Here is a 14143-nt window from a genome sequence, read left to right on the forward strand (position 1 = left end):
TATTTTTCAGTGAAACAAACTTTTTTGGGGGAAAGGTCAGGTCACAGAGACAAAACCACCAGTGCAAAGGATGCAGACATAGCATCTCATCTCGGCGTTAACTTCACTTTCCAAAGATCCATCGTTAGGCAATAAAGGTTCTGGTAGCTTTGCGCATCACAGAAGAACCGGCCATGTTCTGCACAGTCTAACTGAAAACGCAGAGAGGCCTGAGCTTCTCTAGCGCTTCGACATAGTTAGACAGCTCTTTTGATGTGACAGTTATTGAAAAGCTTGCAAATCTTCGCCCACACACCATCACTGAATTTCCACTGGAGGTGTACCGAATACAGCTATGAGTGCACATCTTCTGCCACAGGGCGGCCGTCCGCCACTACTTCTTATAGCGCCAGGGTCTACAGCCAAACCACCCTTCCGCCCCCCTTGCTTGACTTGCGACACATTGCAATTGCCCGCTCCTGGGATCTAAAAAATTGACCGGCACTTACGGGCAACGATACCCTCGAAAGCAGATTCCCAGGGGACCTTGCTAACTAGCTCCTTGAGCAGCCTAAAGTCTGCTCTCCCAGAATCCAGGGGAGTCGCTCTGCGGACAGGGTTTCCCATATCGCCAACGATTTTAAACTCGACCATTTTCTGATCACTACGGCCAAGACAGCCACCAATCATCACTTCACCCACAAGACCCTCTCTATGTACAAACAACAGGCCTAGGAGGGCACCCTTCCTAGTCGGCTCCCGTAGTACCCGTATCAAAGAGTGGTCTTCAACGTGGGCTTCAGGAATTTCCCGGGCCTGTTCATGTCTGCTCTGTGACAGCCCCAGTTCGCAGCTGGGCAGCTGGAGCTGCCCATAAGGACGACACAGGGCGACTGATCCAGAGATTTCCCGTGGTTCCTTATAGATTCATACGTTGGCGTCCTCATCCTGGCTGGGTGATCCATAGCAGACTCCTGCAAGGACGTCCGCTTTATTAGCTTTTCCCCTAATCTTTACGCAGAGGCTCTCAACCATGTCGTCCCCAGCTGCAAGCGCTGTACAGTCCGACCCCTCCTTTACATACAGCGCTGCCCCTCCGCCTCGCCTGCCCTGCCTCCCTCTCCTGAAGAGCCTGGAAGGGTCCGTCACTGCACTCCGGTCACAGGACTCTTCCCAGCAAGTGTCCCTTAGGCCAGCGATGTCGTTGCTCTGGGACCGAGCCGAGGCCTCTAGCTCCTCCTGTCTCTTCCTCGCACCGCGCACTCGAGCCTACAAACGTTTCAAACGCGCTCCTGCGTCCTCGGCACATCGTGGAGCAGAGCGAAAGCTCTGCGCACCGTTCCCCCAACATTGTCGCGCCACCCCTAGCTTATCACTAGCAGGACTGATTTTACCCCTTCCCCCCTCCAAACCTAGTTTAAAGCTCTCTCAGTCAGCCCCGCTCGCTCGTGAGCAAAAATACTTTTCCCCCCTTGAGAACGGGTGAATCTTGCCAGGCCCCAGCAGGCCTGGTGTCGCATAGACCATCCCATGGTTGAAAAACTCCAAATTCTGGCAGTGACGCTAGCCTCGGAGCCAGGTATTGTTAATACGCTGCGACCGCCTGTTTGTTTTGATGTCATTCCCTCCGGCTGGGAGGACAGAGGAGAATACTACCTGTGCTCCTGATCCCTCTACCAATCTGCCCGAGGCCCTGAAGTCTCTTTTGATCGCTCTTGGAATTCTCATCACGACTTCCTTGGTACCCACACGAAAAAGCAAGAGGGGCTAACAGTGAGGGCCGTACAAGGCTCGGGAGTTTCCTGGTAACGCCTTCAACCCGAGCCGCAGGGAGGCAGAAGGCTTCCCCAAAAGGCAGGTCTGGTCGGCAGAGCGGGGCAGGAGTGAATGAATTCTTTACGTTGCTTTGCCTGGGCGTGTAGCTCGTGCTTTACGTACTGAACTGTCCTCTCTCCACCCGCAAGCTTTCCCACTTTTACCCTTCAGATTCTCTCCACCGTGCCACTGCGGGCAAGGCACTGAGTAGCTGCGTGATGATGCCAAGCTGCCTGCTGGCATTAACCCGCAGCACGTGGGAAGCCAAAGCCCAGCGAATCGCTGAGACCAGAGCCCACTGCACCAGCTCTTCTGCAAGATGCTCCCCGACGCCGTGGCAGCTGAGCTGTCAGCACCCTATGCCCGCATTCCCCGACCCAGAGACGCACGGACACTCACGGACACAGCCCTTGTCCAAACAAGAGATTTATTGCCACCTTTGCGCACGGTGGATCTCCCGGAGGGAATGGACTCTCTGGCCACGTCCTGCTGCTGGTAACACTGGCCTCTGCCTACTCGATGCTCAGGAAGGTGTCCAAGCCATCTTGCTGCACCACAAATGTCATCTCAATCAGCTGGGGACTATTGGAAGTGTTCGTCAGCCGGAGCTTGCAGGAGCGCCTGGAGCGCAGAACGATTAAGCGGTGCTGTGTCGACTGAGGCAAAACCACCCAGGCTGCTTTTACCAAGACCTGGAACCAGCGGGTGCTTTTCTCCATGTCTAGGTAGGGGCCGGTGCAGAAGGTCTCTAGGAGGCTGGCAGCCTGATTCCTCCTAAGCTCCTCCTCGGGGTGGTGCAGGAAGCACAGCATGTCCTCCACCAGCCGCTCCCTCCTGCAGGTGCACTCCAGCTCCACGCGGACCCTGCACTTCCTCACTGGCCTCTCCCTCTTGTTGCGCAACTCCAGGTGGAAGGCGTGCCCACGGGGGGGCTTCAGGGGCACGAGCAGGTGGTAGACAGCATCATCCTCACAGACACTCCAGCCTTCTAAGGCGCTTCTCACACGGACAGCTGGCTGCAGTTGCGGCCTAAAAGTATTCCTGGAAAGCATTTGGCACATATGGAGAAGTTCATCCATCATCAGGAAAAATTTTTGCAGGTCCAGGAGGCGCTTGAGCAAAATTATGTCCACATCCCCTGCAACACAGGAATTTACTTCTTCCTCCTCCTCAGCCGTCTCCTTGCTGCTGCTGGCTGGCTGACGGCTCCTTTTCCTGAGCCACCAGCAGAGCCCGAAGAGCAGGAGCAGGACTCCACCGATGGCCCAGGACTGCCACTGCTCCAAGGCAGCAAAGAGCAGGGCTCCCCAGGAAAAGCCGCTCTGCTCCAGCTCCTGCAGAACATTCCAGATGATGCTTCCCAAAACCAGGGCGAAGAATCGTATCACATCCATGGCCTGCAGGAGGAGGGAGAGAAGGGGTTCAGTGGGGCTGGGAGGGAGGGAGCTGGCGTCGGGGGGAGCAGGGCCGGGAGCCGCAGGGAGCTGGGGGTAGGTAGGAGAGGGGGCGAGGCAGCTGGGAGGCAGCAAGGCCTGCGCCCAGCCCCGGTGGCGGCGGCACCGTGCCCTGCCCGAGGTGCTCCCGCCAGCGGCTGGGCCCTCAGTGCAGGCCGAGAACCCACCCCCCCGGGGGCCCGCCTTTCCGCCCCGGCCCTCGTCCGGCCCAGCCTCCCCCCGCCTGCGCACTCACCGCTCGCCCAGGCTGTACTGGGGCAGCGCTGCCGGCGGGTGCCTTTTATACTCCCCCCGCCATTGTGACTCGGCCCTCTGATGTCACAGGTGCCAGAGCGCATCACAGGCACGCCCACCGGCATTTGCACATAGTCTCATCCTAGGATACATACTTGAGGTTGCCTCGTGCGGAGTCAGGGGTTGGACTCGGTGACCCTCGGGGGTCCCTTCCAACTCAGGACGTTCCGTGATCGATTGTGAGATTGCCGTCGGCAGGCAGACGGCACGCGATCCGAAATAAAGCAGCACGCAAGCTCCCGTGAAGAAAACGAACTCGAGCCCAGCCTTCACCGCTCCACCAGGGCAGCCGGGAGTCGCTGAGCCGGGGTGAGGCCGAAGGCCGGGGCTGGCCGGCGGGCGTGCCTGTGATGCGCTCCGGCACCTGTGACATCGGAGGGGCCGAGTCACAATGCGGGGGGGGTATAAAAGGCACCCGCCGGCAGCGCTGCGCCAGTGCAGCCTGGGCGAGCGGTGAGTGCGCAGGCAGGGGGAGGCTGGGCCGGACGAGGGCCGGGGCAGAAACGCGGGCCCCCGGGGGGTGGGTTCTCGGCCTGCACCGAGGGCCCAGCCGCTGGCGGGAGCACCTCCGGCAGGGCACGGTGCCGCCGCCACCGGGGCTGGGCGCAGGCCTTGCTGCCTCCCAGCTGCCTCGCCCCCTCTCCTACCTGCCCCCAGCTCCCTGCGGCTCCCGGCCCTGCTCCCCACGACACCAGCTCCCTCCCTCCCAGCCCCACTGAACCCCTTCTCTCCCTCCTCCTGCAGGCCATGGCTGTCGTGCAATTCTTCGCCAAGCTTGTGCGAACCATCCTCCGGAATGCTCAGGTGGTCGGCGAGGAGCTGGATGAGGCCACGCGCGAGCGCGTGCAGCTGCGTGAGTGGTACCTCAGACGGAAGATGATTCAGATGCTGCAGGAGCTGGAGCAGGGCATGCAGCAGCTGATGCAGAGGACCCAGGAGCAGAGCGCCTTTGCCTGGGGAGCCCTGCCCTTTGCTGCCTTGCAGCAGTGGCAGTTCTGGGCCGTTGCTGGAGTCCTGCTCCTGCTCTTTGGGCTCTGCTGTTGGCTCAGGAAAAGGAGCCATGAGGTGGACAGCAGCAGTGACGAGGAGAGCTCCAGCAGCCACAGTGAGCAGGACGATCAAGAAGAGCAGGAGCAGGAAGAGGAGCAGGAGGAGGAAGACAGTGAAGAAGAAGATTCTGATGACGAGAGCAATCTGGGCAGGATTTTAGTAAAGCGCATACAGTGGCCAGTGCAGAACCTAGCCTACAGGAGCCGAGTGGTGGAGGAGCTGGCGGGCAACCTCCTCCATGTCTTCCAAGAGCTCTTGACAAATAGTTTCTTCCCAGTGCTGCAACCAGCCATCAAGGTGGGCAGCACCTTTGAAGGCTGGAGTCCCCATGAGGATGATGCTGTCTACTGCCTGCTCATACCCCTGAAGCCCCCCCGTGGGCACGCCTTCCACCTGGAGTTGGGCAACAGGGGGGAGTCACCAGCGAGGAACTTCTGCGTCCGCGTGGAGCTGGAGTGCACCTGCAGGAGGGAACAGCTGGCAGGAGAGATGCTGTGCTTCCTGCACCACCCCGAGGAGGAGCTAAGGAGGAATCAGGACCGCAGCCTCCTACACACCCTCTGCACTGGCTCCTACCTAGATGTGCAAAAAACTGCCCACTGGTTCCAGAATTTCGTGAGGTCAGCCTGGGCGGTGGTGCCTCTGTCACGTCGCTACAATATGAAGGTGCTGCCCTCCAGCCACTCCTGCAAGCTGCAGCTGACAAACGCCTCCAGAAGAACCCTCTTCATTGAGATAGTATTTGGGGTGCAGCAAGGCAATTCGGACATCTTTGTGAGCAGCCAGAATACGGAGGCCATCTTCACCCCAAGCACGATGTGGCCAGAGAGCTACGCTGTGGCAGAGGCGAAGTTCTTCAGGCATATGGCCAGGCAAGTTCCGCATGACAGCTTCCACCTCAGATGCCTGCAGGTCTGCGCCCGCATCCTGGTGGGCACAGGCTTTTCCACCTATACCTTGAAGACAGTCGTGATGCACCTCCTGACCACCATGCCCCTGTCAGGCTGGCGCAGGAGGCATTTCCTGCTGCAGATGGACGATATCATGCGATACCTGCGCTGCTGCCTGGAGGAGAAACGCCTCGACCACTTCTTCTTCGGCAACGAGAGGGTGCCTGAGGAGATAATCTTGCCCCGAGACTTCCAAACGGCCGAACCAGTCAACCTCTTCCAGCACCTGGTGCAGGATCCAGCCGCCCACGACGAGGCAATGCATCAGTTCGATGAGCTGCAACATCAGCTCACAAGCCTGCTGTTCTACGGACACTGAAAGAGATCTTCACGCACGGAGCTGTGTTTGCAGAAGTCACAGCTGACGGCAGACTACCACCTCATACTGCAGAGAAAAAGAGGGAAGAATGCGGGACACAGAAAGTAAAGGGAAAACCCTGTACAGCAGCCCTCTGTCAAGAGCGTCGGCGTTCTCCTCTAGGCAGTCTCCCCAGTGCAGCAGATGGTGGTGACTATGGTGGCTACAAAGTGATGTTCATCCTCCTTTCCCCTCACAGTCGCGGCCATAGTGGCGATTTCACATGGGCCCAGAAATTCTTCCTGGCTGCAGCTCCGGCTGTGCAGGGACCAAGCGCAAGGCAGCGCTGATGTGCCTCTGCATGCCTCAGACTGCAGTCTGGACACAGAAAGCACCCATCAGAAAAGCATCTTCCGGAATGCTCTGCAGGAGCTGGAGCAGAGCGGCTTTGCCTGGGGAGCCCTGCTCTTTGCTGCCTTGGAGCAGTGGCAGTCCTGGGCCATCGGTGGAGTCCTGCTCCTGCTCTTCGGGCTCTGCTGGTGGCTCAGGAAAAGGAGCCGTCAGCCAGCCAGCAGCAGAAAGGAGGCCAGCTGCAGGAAGAAGGCGGCTAAGGAGGAGCAAAAAGTAAAATCCAGTGTTGCAGTGGATGTGGGCAGAATTTCGGTCAAGCGCTTCCTGCCAGAATCACTCGAGATGGTGGATAAGATGGTGGATGAACTTCTCCATATATGGCAAACGCTTTCCAGGAATAGTTTTATGCCGCGACTGAAGCTAGCTGTTTTCAGAAGCACCTTAGGAGGTTGGGGTCTCTGTAAGGATGATGCCTACAACCTGCTCGTGCCCCTGAAGCCCCCCCATGGGCACTCCTTCCACCTGGAGTTGGGCACCACCGGGGAGAGGCCAGCGAGGAACTGCAGGGTCCGCGTGGAGCTGGAGTGCACACGCAGGAGGGAGCGGCTGGTGGACCGTAGGAGGAAAAATCAGGGGCCCAGCCTCCTAGGCACCCTCTGCACCGGCCGCTACCTAGACATGGAGAATACCACCGACTGGTTCAAAACCTTGGAAAAATCAGCCTTGCTGCTTTTGCCTCAGTCGAGACACTACCACTTAACTGTGCTGCCCTCCAGGCGCTCCTGCAAGCTTCAGCTGACGAACGCTTCCAATAGTCCCCTGCTGATTGAGATGACATTTGTGGTGCAGCAAGATGGCTTGGACACCTTGCTGAGCATCGAGTAGGCAGAGGCCAGTGTTACCAGCAGCAGGACGTGGCCAGAGAGTCCATTCCCTCCGGGAGATCCACCGCGCGCAAAGCTGTCAATAAATCTCTTGTTTGGACAAAGGCTGTGTCCGTGAGTGTCCGTGCGTCTCTGGGTCGGGGAATGCAGGCATAGGGTGCCGACAGCTCAGCTGCCATGGCATCGGGGAGCATCTTGCAGAAGAGCTGGTGCAGTGGGCTCTGGTCTCAGTGATTCACTGGGCTTTGGCTTCCCAGGTGCTGCGCGTTAATGCCAGCAGGCAGCTTGGCATCACAGCAGAGTAGGGAGTACCTGAGCTGGAAGATGACTCAGCTGCTGCAGGAGCTGGAGCAGGGAACCCAGGAGCAGAGCGGCTTTGCCTGGGGAGCCCTGCTCTTTGCTGCCTTGCAGCAGTGGCAGTCCTGGGCCATCGGTGGAGTCCTGCTCCTGCTCTTTGGGCTCTGCTGGTGGCTCAGGAAAAGGAGCTCTCAGGCAGCAGCAGCAGCAGCAAGGAGGCCAGCTTCCGGAAGAAGGCGGCTAAGGAGGAGCAAGAAGTAAAATCCAGTGTTGCAGTGGATGTGGGCAGAATTTCGGTCAAGCGCCTCCTGGACCTGCCAGAATTGTTCATGATGGTGGATGAGACGGCAGATGAACTTCTCCGTATGTGCCGAAAGCTTTCCAGGAATAGTTTTATGCCGCGACTGAAGCCAGCTGTCGGTGTGAGAAGCGCCTCAGAAGGTTGGAGTCTGTGAGGATGATGCTGTCTACCACCTGCTCGTGCCCCTGAAGCCCCCCCGTGGGCACGCCTTCCACCTGGAGTTGGGCAACAGGAGGGAGAGGCCAGCGAGGAACTCCAGGCTCCGCGTGGAGCTGGAGTGCACCTGCACGAGGGAGCGGCTGGTGGAGGACATGCTGTGCTTCCTGCACCACCCCAAGGAGGAGCTGAGGAAAAATCAGGGTCCCAGCCTCCTAGGCACCCTCTGCATCGGCCCCTACCTAGACATGGAGAAAACCACCCGCTGGTTCCAGGTCTTGGTAAAAGCAGCCTGGGTGGTTTTGCCTCAGTCGAGACACCACCGCTTAACCGTGCTGCCCTCCAGGCGCTCCTGCAAGCTCCAGCTGATGAACGCTTCCAATAGTCCCCTGCTGATTGTGATGATATTTGGGGTGCAGCAAGATGGCTTGGACACCTTGCTGAGCATCATGTAGGCAGAGGCCAGTGTTACCAGCAGCAGGACGTGGCCAGAGAGCTGGGCTATGGCAGAGGTGCAGTTCTTCAGGCACAGGGCCAGGCCTGAAGTCACTCCCCGGGGAGCTGGTGCTGCGGAACTGAGCACGCTGGACACGGAGAACACGCTCCTCAATTGGCAGTGGCAATCGCTGCCCCAGCTTTCCTACACAGCAAAAGCACACGCTGCGGAGTGGGACCCGATGCAGCCGAAGGGGCCATTGCAAGGAGCCTTGCGACAGAGATGCCTGTTACCACGGGGACAGCGACCGCCCTCCCTCTCTGAGAGAGGCCATTCCCTCCGGGAGATCCACCATGCGCAAAGATGTCCTCTTGAGGACAATGCTGTCTACCACCTGCTTGTGTCCCTGCATTCTCTCCTTGGGCACGCCTTCCACCTTGCTATAGTCACCATGGAGGAGATGTGGGTGAGAGAATCCTGCATCTGCATGGAGCTGGAGCGAACCTGCACGAGGGAGTGTCTGGTGGAGAACATGCTGTGCTTCCTCCACCACCCTGAAGACACACTGAGTAAATACCTGTATCACCCCCCTACCAGGTTATGGTGCTGCCCTCCTCCCACTGCTGCAAACTCTGGCTAGCTGACACCTTCAGGAGGCCTGTTTTCATAATGCTGACATCTGGCAGGGAGAAAGGCAACTCAGACATCTTCCTAATCATTTGGTAGGCTGAGGCTGGCTTTACTGGCTTTTGCTTTCTCTCTGATAGGACTGTGTCTTTCAAGTAGCATTTGGTCATCTCATGATATCGTATTCATCCTTCATGAGTCCTTAGGATTTTAAGCCATATCTTTGGGGTTTAGATTGTCTTTAGCAGGAAACGTACCACTTAGCGTAGCTAGAGCAAGCATGTGGGAGCTGTCTGCCTCCTTCTGTCTGGATATTTATCACACACCCATTTTGGCAATATTTAGGTGCATCGTATTCATATGGTGTTTCATTTTCCCCCTCTTTATGGCAGAGGCCAATAAACATCACAGCCTCTGGCACCCCCTCCTTCCCACGGCATATGCCAAGGCATCTTTGATACTCCCTCTGTTTTAACTCTTGAAATTAGTTTCTGCCCCCAAAGAGGAAAACTGCACTATGCTGGGTAGGAGACCTTTTTTGAACCTGAGGGCTTGTGAGAGACTGAAGGAGTTAACGTCTCAAACTTTGTGGTGGGGCAAGTTCTGCGTAAGGACGGACCCTGCCTAACGACGAACCCTGCGCAGCAAGGAACCGCAGGTGAAAAGAAGCGATCGGCCCAGATCAGCAACAGGAGGGGGAGGCCGTGCCGGCGGGTGCACAGCTCCCTGTTCTGACAAGGCTGTTCTGATGTGCTGAGCAGGGCAGCTCACCACACGGCCAAAGGCCACACGACGCTCACGCCTGCAGGGAAGACGTTACTCCCCAGAGGACCCCCGAGCCCAACGACCCACTTCCCGAAAGTTCTGAAAGCACAAACTGCACAGGACACCTAATTAGCCTAACGAGTTCGAGTGCCCGCCCGAAGGAGGGGCAAGGAGATGATAAAACGACAGAAACGGGAGCCCCACGCGCGCCCCTACTGGAACTGGGCCGCGAGGCTGACTGGGCCGGCGGCGGGCCCAGGGCCGGCGAAATCGTTCTCTTTCCCTTCCCTCCGTCTCTCTCTCCTCGTATAACCCCTACACCTCATCCCTTTCAGACATGGAACCGCTGACCAAGCCTGGGGCTAGGAGCGGATGCAGCCGCCCCCGGGCTCTTCTCTGAGGAGGAGTTTAGAAGGCAAGGGGGGGCCGCTCCGCGCCCCTGCCTCAGCGGGAGGGCTCTCCTTCTTCCCCGAGCTGGCGTCGGCGGTTGCCGGGGGTTACAGGGGTGGCTGAGGTGGTTTCGCGCCAATTCCCTCTGTGAGAAAGCCCGCCACCTGCTGTTAACGCCTCCCCAGTTCAGGCTGCTTCTGCCGCGAAGAACCCGTTGAACTGATCGTTTGGTGTCCTTTCACCTCAGTTTAGCCCGAGGGAATTCCGAACTCACCACGACCCCCCCCCAGGTCTGTCCAGCCCGGGTCGTGACAGGGCTTTCAAGGTACACTCCAGATGGGTCTGCGTGTGGGAGGAAAGAACTGCTCCGCTGCCAAGTGGCCGTCCATATTACAGACGGAGGGTGTCTCTGGAAAACGCAGCTGCTCTCAGTGGCAGCTCCCACAAATGTTGCTGCAAACCTGCTCACCATCTTGTTGCCGGAGGGACGATCCCAGTCAGCCGGTAGAGCTCCTCTGGGCTTTCTGGGTTGGTGTAGATTTTTCTTAGCGTTTGAGTGGACTGGAAGGAACTGCTGTGTTTTGGGAGGGGGATATTGATGGATATAAAGGAAAACAATTCATAGAATCCTAGAACACCAGGTCGGGAGGGAGCTCAAGGACCATCCGGTTAAAGCTTTCTTGGCAAAAGCAAGGTTTAGACAAGGTGGCCCAGCACCCTGTCCAGCCAAACCTTAAAAGTATCTTAATCTTCAATGTTGGGGAACCCACCACTTCCCTAGGGAGATTATTCCAATGGCTGATCGTTCTCATTGTGAAAAATTTTCCTTTTCTGTCCAATCAAAGTCTCCCCAGGATTAACTTGTACCCATTACCCCTCATCTTTTCCATGTGACTCCTTGGAAAAAGGGAGTCTCCATCTTCTTTTTAGCCACCCTTTAAGTCCTAGAACATGGTGATAAGGTCTCCCCTAAGCCTTCTTTTCTCAAGGCTAGACAAACCCAGTCTTGCCTCATATGGCAGGCTTGTTTCCCCTGGCAGAGTTGCTTTTCCTTTGATTAAGTCCCCAGAAGAGATTTGATTTTTCACAGTCCTAATTCTCATGCTAATTCTCACACATCTTGCCTACGCTTGCAGCCTTGGCCACCCATACCTGTCACCGGGTGACTGCATCACGCTGTCAGGGACGAGGTTCATAGGCACTGCCCTGAGGTCCCAGTCCTCCAGATACGTTGAATCGCCACCCTTGCACTCGAGGAGTTGACTGAGCTCTCAGCACTGACATGGGCAATTTGTTCTTCCTCTGGTCTCTCCACGTGAGCTCTGGGGGAAAAGCAGCCTCTCTCCTTCGGTGTCTGAGCGCACTGTACGTATTCCAGCTGGGCTGGCTTCTAGCTGTGGTAGCACCCCACAGGGGTGAGTCTCTGCCCAGTGGGCTCCCTGGCACATCCCCGTGTATCGCTACCACTCCCCACAGCGCGACCTTGTGTGCCAGCATCCCTCAGCACATCCCCTTGCCCAGGCACTGCTTCACCCACCAGAGGACAGAAAGCGCGCTGAAATGGCTGGCCATCAGCCCTCCTTAAAGATGCTGGTCTTTGGCTGGGGCACCCTGCTCACTACATGCAGTGAGGCTCGAGCAGTATCACAAGTCTTGCCCAGGAATCAAGTCCTACCTGATTCCTGCCCGGCTGGGGAAAGCAGGCACTGCACTCGCAGGGCTTCACCTTTAACAAAGCAGCCAGACTTTGTGCGTAACTACCAGGGCAATAGCTCAGTCAAACAGAGGTCTTGTTTCACAATGTCAAGTAGGGTTAATACATTACGAGGCTCATTGGCTTGATAACATAGATGGAGGGAAGGAAACAGCATCTCATCTTGTTGCTTGATAGACAAGGAGGAAAGTCCTGGTGTCTGGGATGGACAGGATGTGAAAGTCTCCCCGGTCTCTGTTCTCATAGCTCTCTTTGGGATATTTGTTATATTGTTGCACTATGTGCCTTAATACAGCAATACTGAGAGCATATTTCCATACATTCTGTATGGGATGTCTAAATATTTTGATGGTTTTAATATTTTCTACCAGCTGTGGAAACTGGTCTGCTGCTAGGTGACTGTAAAAGTGAGATTTGGTAAATAATTATTAGAAATCTTATACTAGCACTATGATTGAAACCACAGACAAAAGCATAGCCAGCAATTAACTAGTAGAGGTAGTTACTTGTAAGTTTTGCAGTTCTTTGCTCTTATGACTAGATGTTCCTGTCCGCTAGATGAGAACAATGCTGAAACTGACCACATGTGATTGAAGTTGCGTTAAGCTTCAAGATCAAAGAACAAGGACAAGAATAAAGACTTCAAGGACAGCCAGCAAGAACTTCAAATGGGTCGGTGGTCGTAAAAGCAGCCCTTCGACTCAAATGGATCCTTCATTGCGCATGATTGGATGTAGGCAGTACTATGAGAATCAGTTGCAATTATTTTTTATGTAAGTGTATACTAATCTGATTAATGTGCAATTAGTTATTCTGTATAACCTGTTTGTGCTAAAGCTGTGGTATGCACGCTAGGTGGAACTATCCCCCGTGCATCCAGCACTGCAATAAAGAACGCCTGCTTTCTAAAACTCCAAAACGAGTCTTGGAGAGTTTCTTCGACCGGCTTTTCGGTATCAGTGTGTCTGGTAAGGCAGTTGTTAATGAATAATTTTTGTTCCTAAGCTAGGACAGACCCATGACACAATTATGGGACCTGGGAAAGAGAAGCAATGCAGACTTCTTGCACCTGCATTATTTTACCCAGTCCATTGCAGGGAAACCCACGTAGTGTGATCCGGTGGTAATGGAGGGCAGGGAGCATTTCCTGCCCATGACACAACGTGTTGGGACAGGGTTTTCTTATGCCGAGTCCTGCTCTTGCTCCTTCCCACTCCCATCGTACCCACAGTTCAGCCTTTTTCTTTTTCTACGTATGGTGTTAGCTATCTTGCTGCATCCTTATGCGTTCTGTGTCCTTAGGCAGATTATAGCCTGAAGTTAATTCCAGCTTAATGGAAAATGTTGTCAGTTGCCATGGAAATGCCTTACCATGTGATTGTGGTTGTACTTCCTGTTGTGCTTAGGGCTAAAACTGGTAGATGACCCTCATTTTTACACTTTCTTACATTTCTCCTAGAAATATCTGTTACTCGTAACTGTGCTCAGAACACTCAGTCTTCTAACACGGGTCATTGTTTTTCTGATGCTGTGATCTTATGCCAGATTATTAAACACTTATGCTAAAGCTTTCTTCAGCAGAGATCCTGAGACTTCCTGGTTTCGTATTTAAGATCTGCAAGCCCAATTCCTGCGGACAGCTGTCAAGGAAATGGGTGGGTTTCCATGAGTGAAGAAGATGCCGAAGCTGGTCACTTGCCTTTGCTAGCTGGCTGATACTGAGATAAGAGCTCTAGTATGCAGGACATAAGGGCTGCTGTGCCAGGCAGCCCGGCATGGAAAACTGCCCAAGTGCTGGGTGACTCCTGGCCACAGTGGTGGCAACTGTAAACAGCACCTGCTTTTGCTCAGTGATATATCTGCCGTCACTAACAGCTCATTTGGAGACCTGTGCTGGCTCTTTCTTTTGTTCATCATATACATTAGGGCTTCAAGTAATGCGGTTTTGTACAAGCTTATCTATGCTGTTGTCATCGTCAATGAAAAGACTTCCCCCACCATCAACAGTGTCCCCTCCAACAATCTTTGGACAATGCTTTCATTACTGGTAGCTCCACCTGAAGGCCTCCAGAACAATGGAAACACCTGCACTATAAGGTCTTCCACCCGCACAACAAGGTCACCAAGGCCATTTGATCCTCACTCTCACAGAGTAACATAGAGAATTTGGGTTGGAAGAGACCTCTGGAGGTCTTTAGTCTCACCCCCTAATTAAAGCAGGGCTAACACCAAAGTTAGGACATGTCCCTCAGGGTCTTGTCCAGCTGAACTTCTAATGTTGCCAAAGAAGGAGATTCCCCACCCTCTCTGGCTGCTTCTTCCAGGGCTTATCTGCTCTCATGGCATGCTTCCCTTGGTGCAATGTGTGACACATTCTTTCAT

General features: G+C 55.3%; 3 protein-coding genes and 1 pseudogene across 3 annotated transcripts in view; 2 read left to right on the forward strand and 2 right to left on the reverse strand.

The window, feature by feature from the left end:
- Positions 1-14143, reverse strand: part of LOC142031834 (inositol 1,4,5-trisphosphate receptor-interacting protein-like 1) — a 51582-nt gene that overhangs the window by 10998 nt on the left and 26441 nt on the right. The gene's annotated exons all lie outside the window — the stretch shown is intronic.
- Positions 1716-3208, reverse strand: LOC142031845 (inositol 1,4,5-trisphosphate receptor-interacting protein-like 1). Its single transcript, XM_075029591.1, has one exon. The coding sequence runs from the start codon at positions 3186-3188 to the stop codon at positions 2307-2309; it is 882 nt and encodes a 293-aa protein (XP_074885692.1). The 5' UTR covers positions 3189-3208; the 3' UTR covers positions 1716-2306.
- LOC142031840 (inositol 1,4,5-trisphosphate receptor-interacting protein-like 1) lies at positions 4275-6232 on the forward strand. Its single transcript, XM_075029584.1, has one exon. The coding sequence runs from the start codon at positions 4290-4292 to the stop codon at positions 5859-5861; it is 1572 nt and encodes a 523-aa protein (XP_074885685.1). The 5' UTR covers positions 4275-4289; the 3' UTR covers positions 5862-6232.
- On the forward strand, positions 7346-8687 carry LOC142032355 (inositol 1,4,5-trisphosphate receptor-interacting protein-like 1; annotated as a pseudogene).

This window comes from Buteo buteo, chromosome 6 (genome assembly GCF_964188355.1).
Source record: "Buteo buteo chromosome 6, bButBut1.hap1.1, whole genome shotgun sequence".
Lineage (NCBI taxonomy): Eukaryota > Metazoa > Chordata > Aves > Accipitriformes > Accipitridae > Buteo > Buteo buteo.